General features: G+C 33.9%; 1 protein-coding gene across 7 annotated transcripts in view; it reads right to left on the bottom strand.

The window, feature by feature from the left end:
- Positions 1 to 21,677, bottom strand: part of Rabgap1l (RAB GTPase activating protein 1 like) — a 725,139-nt gene that overhangs the window by 643,902 nt on the left and 59,560 nt on the right. For 6 of the 7 annotated variants that reach the window (XM_087194125.1, XM_004853402.3, XM_087194130.1 and 3 more), the window contains 4 exons: positions 12,637 to 12,847; positions 11,212 to 11,386; positions 3,433 to 3,590; positions 1,485 to 1,595 (listed from right to left, as the gene is read on the bottom strand). In XM_087194125.1, coding sequence (XP_087050251.1) covers positions 1,485 to 1,595; positions 3,433 to 3,590; positions 11,212 to 11,386; positions 12,637 to 12,847 — 655 coding nt within the window. Of the gene's footprint in view, positions 1 to 1,484; positions 1,596 to 3,432; positions 3,591 to 11,211; positions 11,387 to 12,636; positions 12,848 to 21,677 lie in introns of those variants that run through there. The other variant, XM_087194129.1, reaches the window with a different exon arrangement.

Here is a 21,677-nt window from a genome sequence, read left to right as displayed (position 1 = left end):
AAAGAAATATGTTTTTTATTATATTTCTTGTCTTAAAAGACAGAGAAAGGCTATGGAAATGTCCCAAATTAAAGAAAGCTAAAGGCACATGGCAACTAAATACAGTATCTGATGATAGGATAAATTCTAAACTGGAGGAAGAAAAGGGATATTATTGGATTAACTGACAAAATTGGCAGACAGAGTAGATTTAAGAAAAAGTAGAGTTCAGTGAATTTAGTAAATACGAAACTCACTGAAGTTGATAAGGATACTATGTAAGTGATTCCTCATTATTAGAAAATGCACATTGAGGTATTTAGGGGTATATTAGGGGCCTACTGTATGTAACATATTCTTAAACTGTTCAGAAAAACGTGTGTGTGTGTGTGTGTGTGTAGGTAAGAAGGGGGAGCACAAAGCAAATGAGGAACAAAATTACCAGTAAGTAAATTTTATTAAAAAGTATACAAGTAGTCTCAATAGGTACTACTTTTATTTTAACTTTTAACTTTGAAATTACTTCCAAATTTGAAAAAGTAAAACAGATATATCTAATGCTAGCCAATATTTTAATTAAAAAGTTGGTATATAAATCTAATCACATTCTTTTAGGACTAGGATATTCAACATCAAGAGTACTTTTTCTCTCCAACTACTTATTTTTATCGATTTTAAGACTCAACACTATTTATTATACAACTAAGAAAAAGAAAGGTGACAACTATAACATCATCACCAGGCACAGTGGTGCACACACCTAATCCCAGCTACCAGGAGGCTGAGGCAGGGGGATTACAACTTGAGGCTATAACTGGATAACTTAGTGAAACCCTGCATCAAAATAAAAATTTTAAATGCTGAGGATGTAGCTTAGCACTAGAGCACTTGCCTAACATGCACAAGGCTCAGGTTGCAACCTGAAGTAACACACACACACATACACACACACACACACACACACACACACACACTTGTATTTATATATTTTTTAAATATGTCCTCAAAATAAGGGAAGCTGAGTCAAAAAGGAGCCTGAGGCATGAGTCCTGCCTGGGCAACTTAGCAAGACACTATCTCAAAACAAAAATCAAAAAGGGTTAGGGATGTACCTCAAGTGGTACACCACCCCTAAACTTACTCCCCGTACAGATTTTTTTAAGTATATTTTTAAGATTTTAAAACTCCAGAAACTAAAATGAAATATAAACTAAATGTAAATAAGAGACAGCAGGAAAAAGAGCTGTGAACAAAAATTTGAAGCTGTTGTTACTTAAAAGCTAAGTCATTTCATGTTTATTTCCCCCATCAACTGAAATTTGTAGTGAATCTGCTACATTTAACTTAAAGTGGAGACTGCATTGTTATTCTCATCCTTATTTTTAACTGGATAAACTGAACTGGTGAAAAGCCACAATGGGTAAGGGGGGGGTGGGGTTCAATTATACACCTTTTGAAACAGGTCAATACAAGTTTTTAGTAGCATTTAGGAGACAGCTGCTTACCTTTCAATAGCTAATTCTTTGTTAGAAAGTTGTTGCACTGTGATCACAACCTTCTTCTCTATTCCTTGTTTTAATTTGAAATAAAATTTATCTCTATCCTTAGGCACAGGACTGAAATATTCAAAAAGAGCAAGAATTATCAATATAATCTGATTAAATAAATGATACAATAAAATGATTAATCTCTTCCAAGCTTAGAACAGGACAACAAATTATATATGCAACAATATTCCAATTCTCTTTTTTTTTTTTTTGGTACCAGGGATTGAACTTGGGACCTTGCCCTTGTGAGGCAGACAGTAGAACCACTGAGCTAAACCCCAGGCCTTACATTCCAATTCTTAAGATGTACTAAACTCTCACTTTGCCATAGGTAGCAAACTATGAATTTTGTAGTCAGCAACACAGAATTTCTATTAATTTTTAATTTGGACTTACAAAAGCCATATATTTTATCTCAAAACCAAGATTAAAACCAAGATCTGAAATGATGCCAATAATACAAGTTTTATTTCATTTTCAAGGTTCACTTCATTTTTTTTTTAATGACTATCACATTTCTCATTTACCTGGTTGAGTAGTCATGAGTACCCATAAAATAAGGAAACTCAAGGCAAAAACAGAGAGAATTAAATCTTACTTTTAGACACCTAAAACTTGAGGCAAATGTGATAAATCTAAGTAAATATAAATCAGATGTAATGAGATACAGGTTATGGCAAATTAATCAAATCCAAATTAAGTGAAACTGAGTATTCTTGCAATGAATTAGTTCATCAAAACAAGTATCTAAAATATGAATTGTTAGGGCCGAGGATTTAGCTCAGTGGTTCCACCTCCTGCCTCACGAGCGCAAGGACCCGAGTTCGATCCCTGGTACCAATAAATAATAAATAAATAAATAATGAATTGTCATATTTGAAAAGGAAAATTACCTTGAGCAACTTATGACCCATGAAATTCAATTTCTACACACACTTGGTAGAAAAATGGATGCACCTTGAGATCATGATTTAAGTGAAGTCAGAGCACAAACTTAAATTATCACATGGCTTCTCTTACATGAGAAACCTGAAGTACTGTAGATGTAAAGAGCAAAATAAAAGACAGACAATGGGAAACAGAGAGATAGATCTTTTCCAAATGGGAAGGGAATCTAGAGACAGACGGAAAGGGGAAGGGAAGGGAAGGAAAGGGGAAAGAAAAAGAATTAAGGTATGTTACGTACATGCACCAACTTCCCACAATGAATGTAATTGTTATGTACTGCAAACATGTACCAGTTTTTTTAAAAAAGCCTACCTAGCAATATTGTTAAATGAAAGGCACATTTAAAGAATACAGGTAACAATATAACTGCCTTCTACTGTCTATTTCTAAACTGGGAAAAAATTTTAAATGTATAATAAAAAATGATTGATTAAATGATGCTCAAGCCATATAATATACTATCAGTAACTATTAGCAATGATTTTGAGTACGCACATTTTTACAAATTCTTACATCATAAAGAAAAAAAACTGTAACTACAATTATGCAAAATGACCTCTAGAAATAAACAAAGAATAAATTAAATGTTAAAAGTGATTATCTATAGCTGGCAAGATTACAGTTTATTCTATTTTCATTATTTTACTAAATTTTCTATAATAAATAGAAGCGTTTTATTTTATAGTAATTTTCTTTTCTATAACACATTAATAACACAAGTAATGGGTTTCATTGTGACATTTCCATATATGCATGTATGATACATTTTTTAAATCATTAAGAAAATCATCTAAATATCCAAAAGACATGAAAACAGTAAATATTAATTTACCAGCCAAGTATTTTATTACCATTTTAAAGCTTTATGCCAACATTTATCTAATTTCTAGAAATTTTGTATTAGCCAACATTATATTTGAGACACATGCTAATTCTTATTATTTTCAAATAACCTCACCTAAAGTTTCCTTTTCCATCATCTTCTTTTACCTCCAGAGAAACACTGAAGGTAAACACATCACTGTCGGGGGTAGGAATAATCAAGTCCTTAACATCAGACACTTGTCTGGAAGAACGTTTAAATGCCGTACAGAAACTATATAAAATTCTGCTTACCTAAAAGAATAAAAATAGAAATGCCATTAGGCGTAAGTTTTAACTGCATTATGATACCCTATCCATGAATATATCTTTATTAAGGTATATTTACTCTAAGCATCTGACAGTTGTCTAAATACTGCATTTAAAAATTTTCATCACTTATGCCTTAAGAAGGGGTAAGCAATTGTATATGGTAAATATAAGCCACTCTAACTCTAAATTATTACAATGTAAAGACCACTATCCACATGAAGGGATAACATTTCAAGTTCCCTCAAATGGTAAATTAATGTTTAACTTTCTTACATTAATATTAGGACATCACTTCATTTTAAAGAAACTTGAGTTCAAATATGAGATTTGTTTCCAAACTTAAGACAAAATTCTACAGCAAGCACCACCAGTACAAACATTATAAACAGTAAGAAAATTAACATTTAGGAGCTGCAACTAGAATCTGGGCCTCCTAAGAGTGAAAAAAGGAAGGAGGATAAGGCCCACTCAGCAGAGCCAATTAAGCTGACGTCTTTGACTATAATTTAGAACATTTCACATTACAAAATACACAAGAGGCTTGGCCAGAAAAAAATACTGTCAGTACCAGAGGGGATCATTTCATTATTATTGAAAATTTTCTTTGAAGAGGTTCTTAGATAATATCTAAAAAGGCAAGACTGTCTTCAAAAAACCAGAGAGATAGAATATGCACATCATTTGTCAAGAAAAATTTATTCAGTAGATCAAAGAGTACTTTATTATCATAGTTGTTTCTCCCCAGTGTAAACAGGCAGTATCTCTTTGGTGCCAGACACATAAATAGGTTATGCCTCTGTTAGGGGTTAGATATTATTTACTGTTATCAATCAATAATGATTTTTTTACACTTATATACCTTTTTAATGTCCAAACTCCATTTACACACAACACACCATTTGATCCTCCAAAATAATCATATAAAACAGGTCTAACAGGCCTGAGTACAGTAGGGTTTATTAAATTCCAAAATGCTCATAACTAATTAGTTTTGGGTCTGAGTCAAGGGATTTTTAGAGATGGCTTCCTAACATTACTTTGATTGGTTTCCTGCTATCAATGAGTTCCTCTCATAGAACAGTAAATAAGAAAACTAAGTTCAATGAATTTATGTATATGTGCCCAGCTAAAGTATACAACTATGTCAAGTATATTCATATGGAGAAATGTGGCTTCACTAAGAAAGAATTCTTTAAGTCATCTTTCAAATACTCTTGTTCTTTCAACTCTAGCATTTAAACATGGCAATAAAGATGAACTAAGTTCGCAAAAGAAACTATATAGAGGTCTCTAAGCTTCAAAATACACTATAAAACATTGCAATGAATGGGTTCTAAGATCATTACTAAGATGATACTAGCATCCACATCTTCCCAATGAACACTCACAAATAAGGTTTTAGCTCAAGTCTTCAATTTCTTTTCACTTCTCTCAATTTCAGAGGGCTAGATATTGAGCCACAGAATGAAAGCAAATAACAGGTTTTAGCAATAAGCATATATGGTAACATGGTCTGAAGAGCTTCCAGCATTTTTACTCAACATTGTTGTGATACAAAGTATTAAAGCATTCCCAGAAAGAATGAATAGTGAAGTGGTCTTAATATACTCTTTAGAATTAGATCACTCTAGTGACTATACAAAAAGAATGAGATATATACCTTTTCCCTGAAGCAGCAAAGTACTATTAATCCCACAGTCATTCTCTTCCTTGGTTCCAAAAGAACATCTCAAACTCATGTGCTTGAAGCACAAATGACTCTCCAAATCTCTCAGCCCACCCACAGGTTCAATAATAAAAATGAGGTGAAATGTGAGGAGTTAAAGATTATAATGTTCAATACCTCACATTCAGATGTACCAGTAAGGCCACTGCTCTGAATAGTAACAAATCTTAGATAACATTAATTAAAAATATTGTTGAATATAACAAATTTAGGCATACAGTATTTTATAATTTGCTTGAAACAAGAGCACTAATAAGAACTGTAGTCCTCAAATTTTACACATTTAAGACAATGGTAAATTCACTCACCCAATAAATTTTTAAGCACCTTCTATATGCAAAGTATTATTCTAGGTGCTAATGATATAGAAGAGAACATGGAACTCACACTCCAACAATACAAACTGAAATGTGGGGCCGGGGATTTAGCTCAGTGGTTACGCAGCCTGTTTTGAAAGTGTAAGGACCCAAGTTTGGTGCCCAGTATGCAAAAAAAAAATTTCTCAAACTGAATGTGCTTGGGTTAGGTAAAAAGGAAACTAAGCCAAAATCAGAAGTGTGTAGCCTGAGCTGCATACCAACTGAACTTAGCCAAATAATTTAAGTGTTATCAAGGAAAGGAGACTCAAAGAACATTCTAGAAATATGCCATTGAAGATTACACCTACAAAGTACAGTGTAAAGACTTTAAGCTACTTTTAGCTGTTTGGGTACACCCCACTTCCAAACCCCCAAAAATGTGAACTCTATACTCTGCTTTTTATTACTTTAACCTCAGTATATTTTTTTAAAGCACTATATGTGAAAACAGAGGACCATCTGTACATAATTGCATGTAAGTTAACAGACAAACTGCAAGAAATGTTATTCTCTTTTTTCTCTTTTCCCATCTTTTCTTCTGTTTCATTTTCTTTATGATAGAGCTATCAGCAAGCTTGCCACATCAGAAGGCCACACCAAAAATGTCAAAGAATTCAGCAAATTCTAAAGGGGATGGCAAGGCATCAGGAATTTGTTTGTAAAAAGTTAAGTACACGGGGCTGGGCCACGGTGATAGAGGTGATGGGAAAAAAAACTGACTGCACCTTTCTCTCTTTTGGAGAACAATGCACACAGTATTTTAACTTCATTAACAATAACCAAAACTCATTTAATACTAACCATGTTTTACAAGTTGCTATTTCCACCAAAACAGTTAAAATCTTTTTTTAATTCTAGAAATTGTGAATAGGCTGAGGTGGTGAATCTAGGACTGCTAAGTTAAATTTCAAAAATAATGATTATCAATATGTATGGTTTCTAGAACAAAATTGGATAACCAATTACATGAAGAAAATTTAAATATATATATTTTTTTTTTCACAGCAAAGATTCCAAAAAATGTCATGTTATTAAAATATATACAAAACACAAAAATGACCTTGAATGAGTATTTCTTTGCAGAAGGCAAAGGTTTATTGAGAAATAATACAACACATTTTTTCCCAGAAAACAGTACCTTCAGCAAGCACTAATTTGAAACAGAGATAAGCAAAAAACTTAACTGTGGTAGAAATTTGATCATCTTTTATTCTCTTCTTTATTTCAATCTTTTTCAAAGCTTCAAATATGTATTACATGGTAAAAGTACAGTTATATTAAATAACAAAGATATTTACTTAAATTAAATATAGTTAGCTTTTCCAAGATAAAGTCATCCATTAATATTGGTTGGTGTAAGATAACTTACTCTTTTACAAGTACCATATATCAAGAAAATGTTCAACCAAGAAATAAATATAGAAAAAAATTCTATGAAAGGTATTCTAAAAGATATATTAAAATTTTAAAACCAACTTGTTCAAATACATTTCACTGAAAAGAACTAAAACTAAAAAAACTTCTAAAAAATGTATTATCCATGGGCCGGGGATTTAGCTCAGTGGTGCTGCTGCTGGCCCTGCAAGCGCAAGGACCCAAGTTCCATCTCCGGTCCCAAAAAAAAAAATGTATTATCCAAGAAACTTTTTAAATTATAAAAACCAACCTAAGGAAAACATTAACAAGATAACTTCTGAATTAACTTCCAAAATAATGCATCTAACTCAAAATACCATCTCAATAAATATCCACTTGGATTATTTTTTCAATGTAAGAAATAGTTTTCTTTCACATAGTGCCATACTGGGAAACTCCTCCACACCCAAAATAAAAGTGCATTAAAGGGGCCAGGGAAGGTCCCAAATGATATCACTGATATTTATCTTGAAATATCTCTGAATGCCTTTAATGACAGATGAGAAAAACTGTGTTCTAAAATATAACATTTAGAGTTGCTAATACACATAAGTATATTAAAACCCACAAAAAATCATGAAAATCTGCTTTAAAGAAAGTAGTTACACTGGCTAATAAAAATAAAATCTTAAATGGAGTCAACTCTGACTTTTAAAGTATCATTTAAAAGTTTTGTTTATCTCTACAAAGATGCAACAAGAATAGGGGCTTCCATGGCTTCTTTTACTATTTCCAAAATTTTGTTTTGTTTACAATTGTTCAGCAGAAGCCTAACACATCACTCTCCCTGTCCATAGATCACTGACATTTAAGTTTGGTTCCAGGGGTCAAACTCAGGTCCTTGCGCTTTCGAGGCAGGCGGAGGAACCACTGAGCTAAATCTCTGGCCCCTTGGAGTTTCAACTCTTTTGTCCTGGGTTACAGAGATTCACTCCAACAAGGTCCTGCAGAAAAATAACCAGGACAACCAATCAAATGTGCCCTGACCCTTCTATGGGTATCTCTAATCTTTATATCACAGATGTCCCAGACAGCCATCACCCTAGGCTTCCCTCTACCACTGTTGGTGCTTGCTGCTTGAAGAGTTTTACAGTGAAATAAGAGCATCACAGTGACAGCTGGTAGTGGCAGCCATGTTGTAACTCCTGCTTGAGAAAGTATCTTTCCTCTAATGGAAAAAAACACTTCAGTAATCATCCAAGGACTCTGGGGAAAAAAAAGAAAAGAAAGAAAACAAATAAATCAGTGGCACTGCACATCCCTAAGTGATAAGAATATCTGTGTCACAGTTCCTGAGCTATCTGTGCTAATCATTTGTCCCCATCAAGAGGGACTCAAATACTAAGGACTACAAGTCAGGAAACTTCTAGGAACCAGTAAATATAACTGAAACACTTCAGACTGGAGAGGAAGATGTTAACATCTTCTGTAAAAGTTATGTGGCTGCTGAATGTCTTTATAAAACAATTGAAATACAAAAATCTACATTTACTTTTTATAATATTTAAGAAATAAGAAAGCTGTTGCTGAAAATGTGTAACTCTTCAGAGTCAAAGACTTCAATTTGAAACCCAAGGCTATTATCCAATTCCATTAGCCTCAGGGGGCGTAACCATACAATTTATCATTAAAACCAGAACACTTTTGAGAATAAACAAAAGGATTTTAATAATATACCTGAGCAACAGGTGTAAAGTAAGACTGTTCCAGACAAAGAGAATATAAGTCATTCATCTAAATAAATACTACCTATGCCACTGGAGTTTGAGTATCAAATAAATGCTCAGCACAATCCCTTGCATAAGATGACTATTTACATTGTTTATTCCTCATTTAGAAATTTTGTCTCATAAATATTTTTAATGGCCAAGGTTAAATATTTCTCCTTGAAACAATGCATTTCACCAATGATCTACAATGTAACACTTTCAAAATAGTACTCAAAAAAAAGAAATAATGGGCCAGGGATTTAACTCGGTGGTTCTGCTGCCTGCCTCGCAAGCGCAAAGTCCCCAGTTCAATCCCTGTTATCAAAAAAAGAAAGAAAGAAATGGGCCGGGGATTTAGCTCAGTTGTTCTGCCGCCTGCCTCATAAGCACAAGGTCCCAAGTTCAATCCCCAGTACAAAAAAAAAGAAAAGAAAAGAAATACTATATGGAAAATACTTTTCTCTCAATCTACAATGTACTGAATATGCTCTCTAGAAATATAATTAATATTATTTCATTCTATATCCAAAATAGGTCAAAAATTTCCCGTTTTTTTTACACTGCTTACCTACACTGTTGAAGCTCAAAAATAACATTTCCCCACTTATAAGTAGATACTATAATCCTCAGAGAGTTTCATACCATCCAAGTTACGAAAACTGCTTGCAACAGGTTCCTTTTCAACATTCTTCTACAGTAGAGTTCATATCTCTCTGAGCAGCAGGTTCTCCAGTTCTTCAAAGTTAATTTCCTTGTTGTCTGGCTCCAGCAATCCAGAATTCACACAGGTTGTGTTAAATTGCAGCTGCCAACATGAAATGCCAGGACTCTACCATCTGCTTCCCCACCTCTGTAGCGGAGTTTTTAGGGATCAAACAAGCTCCCCTCATTAAAAAATACATGTATTCTTTCAACACACCTACATTCATGCCTATTACATACCAGACACACTAGTAGCACACTTGTACTCATTCACTTTCCTGTGTACCACATCCTTTTGAGGAATAAGTCAGTACGTGTGCGTGCATGTGTGCATGCATGCATGCGTTAGGATGAAACAGATTAAGGCCTATCTAAAATAATACACATAAAACTTGAACTTCTTACACAAGGCATGTGTTCTGGCACAGGAATTTCTACAGTTACAATCTAAACTATATGTCTGCACATGTTCAATTTAGTGTGAAATAAACTGATTACCAGGGCTTAAGAACTGGTACACCCTCCATACTTAATATCAAACTCACAAAGATCTACATGTATATAAATTTTCATTTTGTGGCTAGAATAAACTCTCAAAATTCCCATTAATACAATGATTTACCTATGTTTCATGGTAAATGGAGACTAAAGTAACTGCTGCCTTTAGCATCTCCTGCAGACAATTTATATTTTCTTTTTCTGTGTGTGGTACCAGGGATCAAACTCAGGACCTTTGCACTTACAAGGCTGGCACAAAGCCACTAAGCTAAATCCCTGGCCCAGCAATTTATATTTTCAAAAGCAAACACACCTGAAACTTTGCCTGTTCAAACCCATTTATCAATACCTTTGAAATGGTTTCAAGTACTAAACTAATAATTCAAGTTAATTTGCAGGCAACTCAGTAGTATAGAAAAGAGTATTTCCCCATGTATTTTATAGCTATTTGATTCTGAATTATTTCTCCAGTCTAAGAATGAACCAGGAATTAATAATTACTAAGAAGTTACTGGAATCTTCAGGGGACCAAAAGGTCATACTCCTGATCTATGTGATCATTTATATTTTTAATTAGGCCAATGCTACAGAGCAAAATCCAGCCTGTGCATGAAACAAATAATCACCAGAGAAAACCACAGGGATCTATGAACAATTTCAGTGCAATTTCTAAGTGAAAGTAGCATGTAACTATCAGGCCCATTAGTAAAATAGGTATTGTTACAAGCCCTTTTTTGAATCACTTGGACCTTTCTACCTAAGCAAAATAATGAGAAGTGCCAAAATATTCCCTTCTGAGAATAAACAATTACTACAGTGGTAGGGTAAGAATTCAATAAGTGGGCCAGGGATTTAGCTCAGTGGTTCTGCCTCCTGCCTCACATGCTCAACATCCCAAGTTCGATCCCTGATACCAATAATAATAATAATAATAATAATAATAATTCGGTAAGTAATATTTTTCTATTACGCCTGCTAAACTGTGAAAGTGCCCTACCTACAATATCATTTCAGTATACAGACATATCACACTTAGTTTTCCATATTCTGTTCTATGCCACCACAAATAATAACTTTGTGTTTAGGAAAACTCTAAATTTACATAATGTATTTATACAACAGGGAAATTAAGAGTTCAAAAATTTTACCTTAATTGAGGTTGATAGCAAATTGTTACAATATAGTATACTTACTGCCTCTTTAATTTCACAGGAGAAAACATGTATCTGAAATTCTTCTGATCCAAGGGAGCTCTCTGTAAAAGCAAAGCAATTGCTCTCTGTTGTCCCATCATGTCCACGTGCACAGAATAAGACCTTATAGATTGGAAAAGATGCTATCTCCATATTTCTGGATTGGTCAATGATTCTGCAAAACAATGACAAAAATACTGGATAAAATGTTAAGTATAAAGACAAAGACAAATAGTTCTACTATGCCAATATATGCCACATAAGCGTAACTACCTTGAAATCACAAAATTAAACTGGTATTAATAATACAAGAAAAAACCGTCACACACATGAATGCACATACACACACGCACATTTTTCATTTTCTTTTGAACACTTCTTCATTCTTTTGTCTCCTAAGGCCCATCTCATGTACTCCAAAGCCAACTATACTCCGCCTGTTAAAAATCTATTATAGCTCCTGCCAGGGATTTAGCTCAATGATGTCACTGCCTGCCTCACAAGTGCAGGGTCCCGAGTTCAATCCCCAGTACCCAAAAAAAAAAAATCTATTATTGCTCACCCCTAAAGTCTAGTCTTTTTCTATTAAAAGGAATGCTGGTATAGAACAGTACAGCTCATCCCTGGAAAGCCCATTTCTTTTCAAAGCAGCACCTGTAAGTTTATCTAACCCCCAAGCTATTGTGTTTGTGTAACTAAAAACTAATTTACTCACCCCCCCAAGAAGGATCAGGTGGCTCCAATAACAGACTCAACAACAGAACAGCTGAAAGGAGTTCATGAGATTCAGAAGCAAGTAATTCTCTGGCTTTCACTACACATCTCCTAAGTCTAAACATTTAGGATAGCTTCAAGATCCCAAACTGAGAAACTGAGGGAAGGGCTGAAACTGGGGGGGAAGCAATTACCAGGTACACACAGGCAAGTGAAAACACTAAATCTTTGTGTCAAGGTGTGGTTGATAAATTGAAACTAAACAGAAACATAAGAAGACCCACTTTTGATATTTTTAGGAAATACATATAAATATTTTAAAAATACTTCCCTGGAAAACTAAAGCATTTTTACCCAAACTTTGAAAATTTATATTGCTATTAGCTTGGTACTTAGAATTTAGCTATTATTTTAGCTTTCTGAGCCACTTTTATATGACAGACTAAAGATATGTTTTTATGTTCAATATGAGCAATAGAAATTAGAAGTATTTTTACATTTTATTTCTATGTATAAAGCCCTAAGCACAATTTTGCAAATATTTCTTGCAAATAGGAATACAGGCTAAGCTTAAATATAAGGTTTACTTTGCATGTCTATAGGATATAAGTGAATTCACAGTAAGTCCTACATCTGATTTATGATATAACATCCTCACCATCACACAAAAAATTCAATACATGTCTACAGAAAAAGCAAGTAAGAGCTTACCTCACAGAACCTTCTGGAACATTTGGCACATACAGAGTAACAGGAAAGGGGTTCTGACTAGAAGATCTCATGGCTGCCATTGCCCGTAAAGCTTCCACTTCATTCCTTGGAGAAGAAACTTTCATACATCCTAAGTAGGTCAGTTTATTAAATAAAACACTATCTTCTTCAGGTATTCCACTTGGAGAAGACGGTCTGGGTGTGGAAATTTCTGAAGAAAAAGAAAAGATACACTCAAAATTCAATGCAAAACTCCACAGTATAATTTTCCCAAATGCTCCAAAAGAAATACTTCAAACAAAAAACATTAAAGACAACATGAATTAGCCTAAATATAATGAAAATTAAATAAAAGTAAAATCAGTTACTAAGCAACCTAACTTTCTAAGCAAAAGTAGATAATGTTAAAATGTTACAACTCATACCAACAGCAAAAGCCAAGTCTTTATTTTCTCCTTTTCTGGTTTGCTAGCTTCTATGAATGATGTAGTCTTCAACAGAAAAACTTTTTCCTCGAAAAAATCATTTTTGATGAATGAGTCTACAATTACTTCAACTCCAACGGCTCCCCATAATGGACTGGGGGTGGGGGGAACTGTTAGTTTTATCTCAAAGTATAGCATGAAGCAAAGAACCAATTGTGTTTAAAGACTATCTATTTGCATGTTATTAGGCAGTATAACAGTCTCTCTTTGTGGCCCTACCAAAAATACATATTCATCTTATCTCCAAGTCTTCTCCTTTTTTACCCACATACACACTGCACAACATTAAGCACACTTGTCTCACCTGAACTAGATACTTACAGCATGTTCAACTTCTCATTGGCAGGATTCCTCTCATAGGAACTTTTTGTTGTCATTATTGTTTTGAGGAAGGGTCTCAGTATGTACTTCAATTTGGCCTTGAAGTCACTATGTAGCACAGGCTGGCCTCGAACTCCTGCCCTCAGTCTCCCAGTGCTGAGATTACAGGCCTGAGCTACCACACCTTGCCTTCTCACAGGATTTTCATAAACAATTCAACAAAAGCTATTTCAAACGTTGCCACTCCAACTCCTATATATATTAAAATAACCTCGCCACCAACTTTCTGGTGAGAAACAAAAGCCATTCAAAAGGAACTATTCCATATACCATGTTCTTCAGTCACTGAAGCGTGTTTTTCTCCCTTTTGAATCAGTTCAAGGTACAAAATCGCAAAAGAAGTAACTAAAAAACTAAAAGTCACTTTAAGGTTGAATATTAATATGCTTAAATTAGTTGTTTAGTTTTGCTATTATATGCATGCATGTAACTGCACATTTTTTTAAATTCTGTAAGGACTTATGTATCAAAAGTTATTTGCAAGGTCCTGTGGTAAAATCATACTTCAGTGGCTCCCGGCTGCCATTCCACTGCTCCCAGGGCAGAGGAGATGAGCCAATCCCAGCGCCCAGGAGGAGGCTCACTGGCCACCATTCCACCACTCCTAGGGCAAAGGAGGTGTGCCACGTGGGCACCAGAAGCACCCCCACCCCCACCCCCACCTCGAGGAAATGAGAAGACACATAAACAAGCCTCAAAAACACACTTCCACATCACCTACAGCAACCCCAAAGGGAAACGAGATGGAACAATCTGATAATCAAATACCTGGACTCCCTGAACTGGCAACAAAGGAGGATCTGGAAAAAATGAAATCAGAAATAATTTCTCACATAACAGCAGAGATTGTGCCCATAGGGCAAGACATGATTAATAAATCTGGAGAGGACACATAAAAAAATTGAGGAGCTGAGGAACATGATGGAATCCCAACATAGGAAATAAATGGAATCCATAAAACAGATACAAACAGATTTCCAGGAGATTAAAAACACCACTGAAAGTCTACGCAGCAAAATGAACCAAATGTGAGGACAGAATTTCAGATACAGAAGATAAGATTGCAATCAGTGACCAGAAAAAGAAAAACTGCTTTAAAATTGTAAGGGACCAGGAGAAAGCAATCCAGCAGTTGCTAGATGATGCAAAGAAGAATAACATAAGACTGATCAGAGTCAATGAAGAAACAGGAGAGAGTGCAGATGACATAAAAAAATTGTTCACAGAAGTGATGGCAGAAAACTTCCCAAGTAGGGGAAAAGAACTTTACATACAGATAAGTGAGGCATATAGGACTCCAACTAGCCTTGATCAAAAAAAACTCTACACATAGGATTGCAGAAACCCAACAGAAGAACAAAATTCTACAAGCAGTGAGAGAAAAGAAACCACATACAAAGGAAAGCCCATCAGAATCACAGCAGACTTCTCAATGCAAACCCTCAAGGCAAGAAAAGCTTGGAGTGGAGTGATGTATTGCAAGCCCTAAAGGAAAACAGCCTCCAACCCAGACTGATGTACCCTGCAAAACTATCTTTCAAAATTGATGGAGAAATAAGATATTTTCACAATAAAGACCACCTTAGGACCTTCATGAATAACAAACCAGCACTCCAAAAAATTTTAGACAATATCCTAGGAAAAGACAATGAGGATCACCACCCCAGAAAGCCCAGCAGAATGAATCCATTGAGCATGACAAATTAAATGCAAAGGGGGAGAATCCAACAAAAAGAAAAAGTCATGACAAGGCTTTTAAAACTTTTAACTTCAACTCCCTAATGAGTGTACAATTCAATCTTGTTATTGTACTGATTAGTATTTTTCTGATTCTAGAGTTGCACACTTTTCCTTGTGCTGTACTGGCTATTTATCATCTTCTTGTGTCTACTTTTTAATTGGGTTGTCTATTAATGAGCTGTAAGAGTTCTTTATATATTCTGGTCATAGGTTATATGCATTGGAAATATGGTCTGTTTAAGGACTACTTTTCATTTTAATGATGTCATTTAAAGTTCTACATTTTGATGAAATCTCATTTATCAATTTTTTTCTTTTATATATCATGTTTTTTGTATCCTAGGAAGTTCTTGCCTACCCTAAATTCATAAACATTTTCCCTTATAATTTCTTCTTAAAGTTTTATAGTTTTAGTCTTTCATATTTAGGTCCATAGATCCTTTCAAGTTATTTTTATGTATGGAAATAAAGGGTTGAGGTTAATCTTTTACATAAGTATACCAGGTGTTCTAGTACCATTTGTTGAAAACATTATTTTTTCCTCTGCCCTTGAGTAGAATTTATGTTCTATAAAATGTTAATGTTAAATAATCTTTCAAAACTCAGTCGACCATATATATGTGGTTCTATTTCTAGATTCTCTGTTTTATTCCAATGATCTATATGTCTCTCCTTACACCTACACTGCCTTGATTATTGTAGCTTTAGAGAAAGTCTTAAAATTAGGTACTAAACGTCTTCCAACACTTGATTTTTTTTTCTTTTTTTTACTTTTCTAGGTCCTTTGTACTCCTACATAACTTTTAAATTTCAATATCCAATTCTTCATTTATAGCAAGTATACACAGACCTGAATTTTTATATATACCTTGTGTTTTCTAATCCTGCTAAATTCAAATACAAGTTCTAGGGGCTCCTAGAGATTTCTTAGTATTTTCTCTGTAGATGATCATTTCATCTACATATAAAGATTTTACTTTTACCTTGCCAATCCTATCCTAATTGTGTCATTTTATTGTCAGACTTTTGTTTGGGCCTGTGTTTCAAAGTTTAATGGACAGATAAAGAGTAAGCATATCTGCCCTTGTTCCCCACCTTAGGGAGACAGCATTGTATCTTCTCCATTCATATAAGGCGTTTTTGCTGGAAGTATGGAGTACATGTCTTTCATCTGTTGAGAAGGTTCTGTTCTACTTCTAGTTTCCTGATAACTTTTACCATGAACAGCTGTAGAATTTAGTCCAATACTTTTTCTATAACTAGTGACAGGATCATATGGCTTTTTCCTTTCCTCTGTTAAAATGAGGACTTTTGAGTGTGGATCTTCCAATGCTGAACCAACACTGCCATCCCTATAATAAAACCACTTTCTACATACTGCCAGATCTGACTTCTAAGAGTTTGTTTTGTTAAACAAATTTCTATCTATGTTCATACTTTTTTCTTCTATTAGCTTTATCCAGTTTTAGGATTAGCACAATGCTGATTTCCTAAAATGAGGGGAGAAGTGTTCCTTCTTTTTTCGGCTTTAAATGTTTGATATAATTTATCAGTTAAAATGTATATGAGCCTGTTGTTATCATATAGGTAGGTTTTCAAGCTAGGAATATACTTTCTTTAATAGGTGCTATTCAAATTTTATATTTCCTCCAAACTTAGTTTCATTAATTTGTCTTCCAAGGTACTTCTTAGAAGTTGTCGAATTTATTTCAAAAAAGATTTTTGTAATATGCTTTCTATATCCTTTTAAATTCTGTAAAATCTGTGGTAATGTCTTCTAGATCTTGATGTTGTAATTTGTAAAATGTATAACTGATATTGTGTAATAGGAAGAAAAAGTCTAAAGGAGCAGGGGAAGTGGGAGGGGTAGGGGAAAGGAAAGAAGGGAAAAGAAAAAATATGAGAAAAGAAAAAAAATGGAAACAAAGTCTTTGCAAATAGGGAAGGGTGGAGGGGGTGAAGGGAGGGCAGGGGAAGGGGAAAAAAATAAGAACCAAGATACTCATGTAATGGTACAAGATCCCAATGATGAATTTAACTGTATTTTATACCTAAAATGTACCAATAAACTTAATGGGGAAAAAAAAATCATACTTCAGTGACTGACAAACATTGTAGAATAAGTAGCTTAAATCATCTGATATTTCTGTAACTGCAATCCTAAAAGGAAGGATAAGAAAATAAATACCTTAGAAACCCAAGATCCATAACTTTCCTCCAAATATAAGAGTAGGAAAATTGTTCCAAAATGATAAGTAATAAAATTGGCAGATAGGCCTTTAAATTATTATAAATATGATCAAGGATTTAAGAAAAACATCTACCAAAACAAGAATAAAAATGAAAGAAAAAAGAACCAAAAGTTTTAGACCTGAAGAATACAAGATGTAAAGTGAAATAATCTCTTGATGGCCATATCAGCAGACTGTAAATTACAGAAGAAAAAGAGTGTTAAAGGAATTTCCTCAGGCTAAAAGAAAATGACAGGACAAGGAACACACAAAGACTTTTCCTTTACTTTTAAAATTTTTTCAAAATGTTACAGATTAGTTAAGGCAAAAAGAAAAACCAGTATTCTATAGAATTTGTAACATATGTATAAGTAAAATAATGACAATAAAATCATAAAATCTGCAAGGGAAAAAAACAGAAGATTCTTATAATAAACACGAAGTGTTACCAAACTGTAAACATGTTAAAAATTCAGTATATTGGGCCAGGGATTTAGCTCAGTGGTTTCACCGCTTGCTGCACAAGGGCAAGGACCTGAGTTCGATCCCCGGTACCAAAAAACCAAAAACTCAGTATATAAACTTCCAGATCAACTACTAAAATAATAAAACAAAATTAAATTGCTAGTATAGTATACCAGTAAAAGAGTTAAAATGAACATTAAAAAATATTCAACCCCCAAATATGTGTATGTTCCAATTCTCTAAAATGAATGTAGTTATTATGTATTGCAAAGAAATACTAATTATAAATAACTTGATTGAAAAGAAGAAAAAGGGGGCAGAAATAAAAAAGGACAAAGAGAAAATACCTAACAAAAAGGTAGATATACTTATATATAAATATATTAAAAATTACATTAAGGGCCGGGGATTTAGCTCAGTGGTTCTGCCTCTTGCCTCACAAGGGCAAGGTCCCAAGTTCGATCCCCAGTACCAAAAAAAATTACATTAAGAGTAAAGCACCAGGCCAGAAGATATAGCTCAGCAGCAGACCACTTGCCTAACATGGGTGAGGTGCTGGACTCAATTCTCAGCACTGCCAGAGATTTTTTTGTTGTTGTTGCTGACAAAATTCAAAACTTCACTTATGGCCACTAGAATACGAATTTCATATAACTCACAAAACATTATTCTCTTTTTGACATGTTCTCAACCATTTAAAAATGTAAAAACCATCCTTACTTTGCAAGCTATACCAAACACAAGCAGGGGTAAGATTTTGGCCACACATAATAGTTTGCTGACCATGGCCTAACCCAAATTAAAAGATCTGAGATTGTCAGCAAGCTATCTTCAAAGAAACAAGGGGGGCTAATGAAGGACTGAACCCAGGGCCTTCATGCTGAGCTACACCATAGCCTCTTTTTATATATTTTAAAACAGGGTCTTGCTAAGTTGCAAACTGTAAGGTTAAATTTGTAAATCCTCTTGTTTCAGCCTCCCAGAGAGCTGTGATGATAGGTGTGTGCCACCATACCCAGCTCAAAAATCAAATTTTATGAAACTGACATGTTGTTTGACATTCTAAAAAGGCACTCAGAAACCACAGTTAAAGGCATTTAAATATAAAGACACAAATGTGTTAAAAGTTAAAAATAATTTAAAAATAGACATATCATGCAAGCATTAATTATAAGAAAAGTACAGTGCCTGTACTGAGAAAAAGCTAGACTTCAGAACAAGGGAAAAAGAAATTTCACAATGATAAAATGGTGAATTCATTAAGAAAGCATAATAATTGTAAAAGGTGATATCCTAATACCATAGCTTCAAAATGTCTGAACAAAAATTAACAGAATTGAATGTGTTAGAAGAAACTAACAGAACTGGACTACTTCAACTGAATCAATGAGTACAGTTCCTCTCTCCTATAGATTACAACTGAAAAGTCTGGACACAATATAATATATAACTACCTGAGAACACTAAAAGATAAAACAAGCAGACTGGAGAGGGACGTTAAAAAAAATTGAAGAACCAGTATTATTTACTGTGTTGAGTTTTCTGTTTTAGTTTTCTTTTTTGTTTTTATCTTTATCTCCTAGCTTTGACCTAAAAGTAGCCAAGTTGCAGAGTCGTGCAGTGAACAATAAAAATGTGTGAAGGAAATGCAATCTTTCTGGCCAAAAGACAGAAAAATGAATCCCTACAAGCCACAGAGTATTTGGAGGAATTATGATTTATTGTTTACATTTTCATATAAGTGAAAATGAAGACAATCCACTATAAGCACATATGCTGTAAAAGAAATACTACAGAAAGTTCTTCAGCTGAAGGAAAACACCATTAAACAATCTAGAACATGAAGAGTGACCCAGAAACAATAGAAATGGTAAGTACATGGTAAATATAATGAATATAATGAATATAATGAATATAATTCCTCCTCACAAATCCTTTAAAATATGTATGAGTGCTGAAAGCAAACTGTATTAATGTCTGACAGAGTTTCAACTTATATCAATGTAATACATATAACAATATAAGAAAAGGGAAAAATAAAGGGTCATGTGTTGTTTTAATGCTTCCACGTCTTACTTGAAATGGTTAAAAAATCTCTAAACAGATTGTGAAAAATTAGGTGTATACTCTGTAACTTAGAACAAATATTTAAAAAGTCAAAATACTTTTAGATAATTGTTCAAATAATCCAAAAGGAGTTGGAAGACAAAAAAAGATTTAAAAAAAAAACAAGCTGTTAATACACACGTGACCACTCTCCCCAAGATGACTGTACACTGCATGAGTTGCAAACATGTACTAATAAAAATTTAATAAAACTTAAAAAAAATTAAAAAGAGGCAAACAGAAAACAATAGCCATAACCAATTATATTAACATATTAAATATAAATGGTCTAAACATACCAATAAAAACACTGTCAAATTGTCCTTTCTCCCTCTCCATCTCTCAAAAAACCCCAAGATGAAACATATGCTTTTTATAGAACCCAGCTTTTAATATAAAGACACAAATAGTTTTAAAAATCACAGAAATAGAAAAATACTAACTGAAAAAAAGCTACAGTAATTGTACTAGAAGGCAGACTTCAGAACTAGAAAAATAACCAGGGAAAAAGAAGTATTAGCTAATGATAAATGAGTATGCACCTAAAACAGAGCTTCAAAATACTGTACATTGGAGTTGGGCATGGTGGTACACACTCAGGAGGCTGAGGCAGAAGAATCACCTTGAGCTGAAAGCCAGCCTGGACTATACAGTGAGTTCAAGATCAGCCTGGACTATACAATGAGACCCTAACTAAAAAACAAAACAAAACTGTACATGAAGTAAAAATTCATAGAACTGAATGGAAAAAAAGACAAATTATAATTCAATGAAAAGAACTGAAAACTACTTTCTCAGTAATACATAAAAGAGAAAATCAGAAATAGAAAACCCAACATTGATAACCAATTTGATATAACTGACACATATAGAACACCGAGACATAGCACAGTACACATTCTTTTCAAGTGCACATGGAATACAAACCACAAGAGACCATAGAATTTTACAATTTTTATAAAAAGGCAAAAGAAACAGAATATCCAAAGTCAAAAGAGAACATTCCCCAATTTTGAGGCTTTCTAGATGGCACAGTATTGGGGAAAAAAAAAAAGGCGTACAGAGGAATGAAACAAAGTAGAATGTCCAGAACAGCCTCACACATGTATAGCAATAGATTTTAAACAAAGGACAAGAGAACTCTTTTCAACAAATAAAAAAATGAAACAACTGACCATCCAAATTTAAAAGCAAAGGATGTTGACTCCTACTTCCTACATTATAAAAATGTAGCTCAAAACAGATAACAGAACAAATGTAAAATCTAAGCCTATAAAACTTATAGAAGAAAACGTAAGAGAACATCTTTATGACATTAACTTGGGCAAACATTTCTTAGATACGACACCAAAACTACAAACCATAACCAAAACAAAATTTATAAACTGAATTTCATCAAAATCAGGAACTTCTGTTGAAAGTCCTTTTAAAAGAATAAAAAAGGGGGCTGCGGATTTAGCTCAGTGGTGCTGCCACCTGCCTTGCAAGCACAAGGTCCTGAGTTTGATCCCTGGTTAAAAATAAAAGAATAAACAAGGTTGTGGTGGCATATGCCTATAATCCCAGCACTCATGCGGCTGAAGCAGGAGGATCACCATGAGTTCAAGGCCAGCCTAAATTACATAGTGAAACC

This window comes from Heterocephalus glaber, unplaced genomic scaffold (assembly GCF_053883595.1).
Source record: "Heterocephalus glaber isolate CG9 unplaced genomic scaffold, H.glaber_assembly_v1.0 deba00001600, whole genome shotgun sequence".
Lineage (NCBI taxonomy): Eukaryota > Metazoa > Chordata > Mammalia > Rodentia > Bathyergidae > Heterocephalus > Heterocephalus glaber.
The sequence above is the reverse complement of the archived record's forward strand: the minus strand, read 5'-3'. Positions and strand labels throughout refer to the sequence as shown.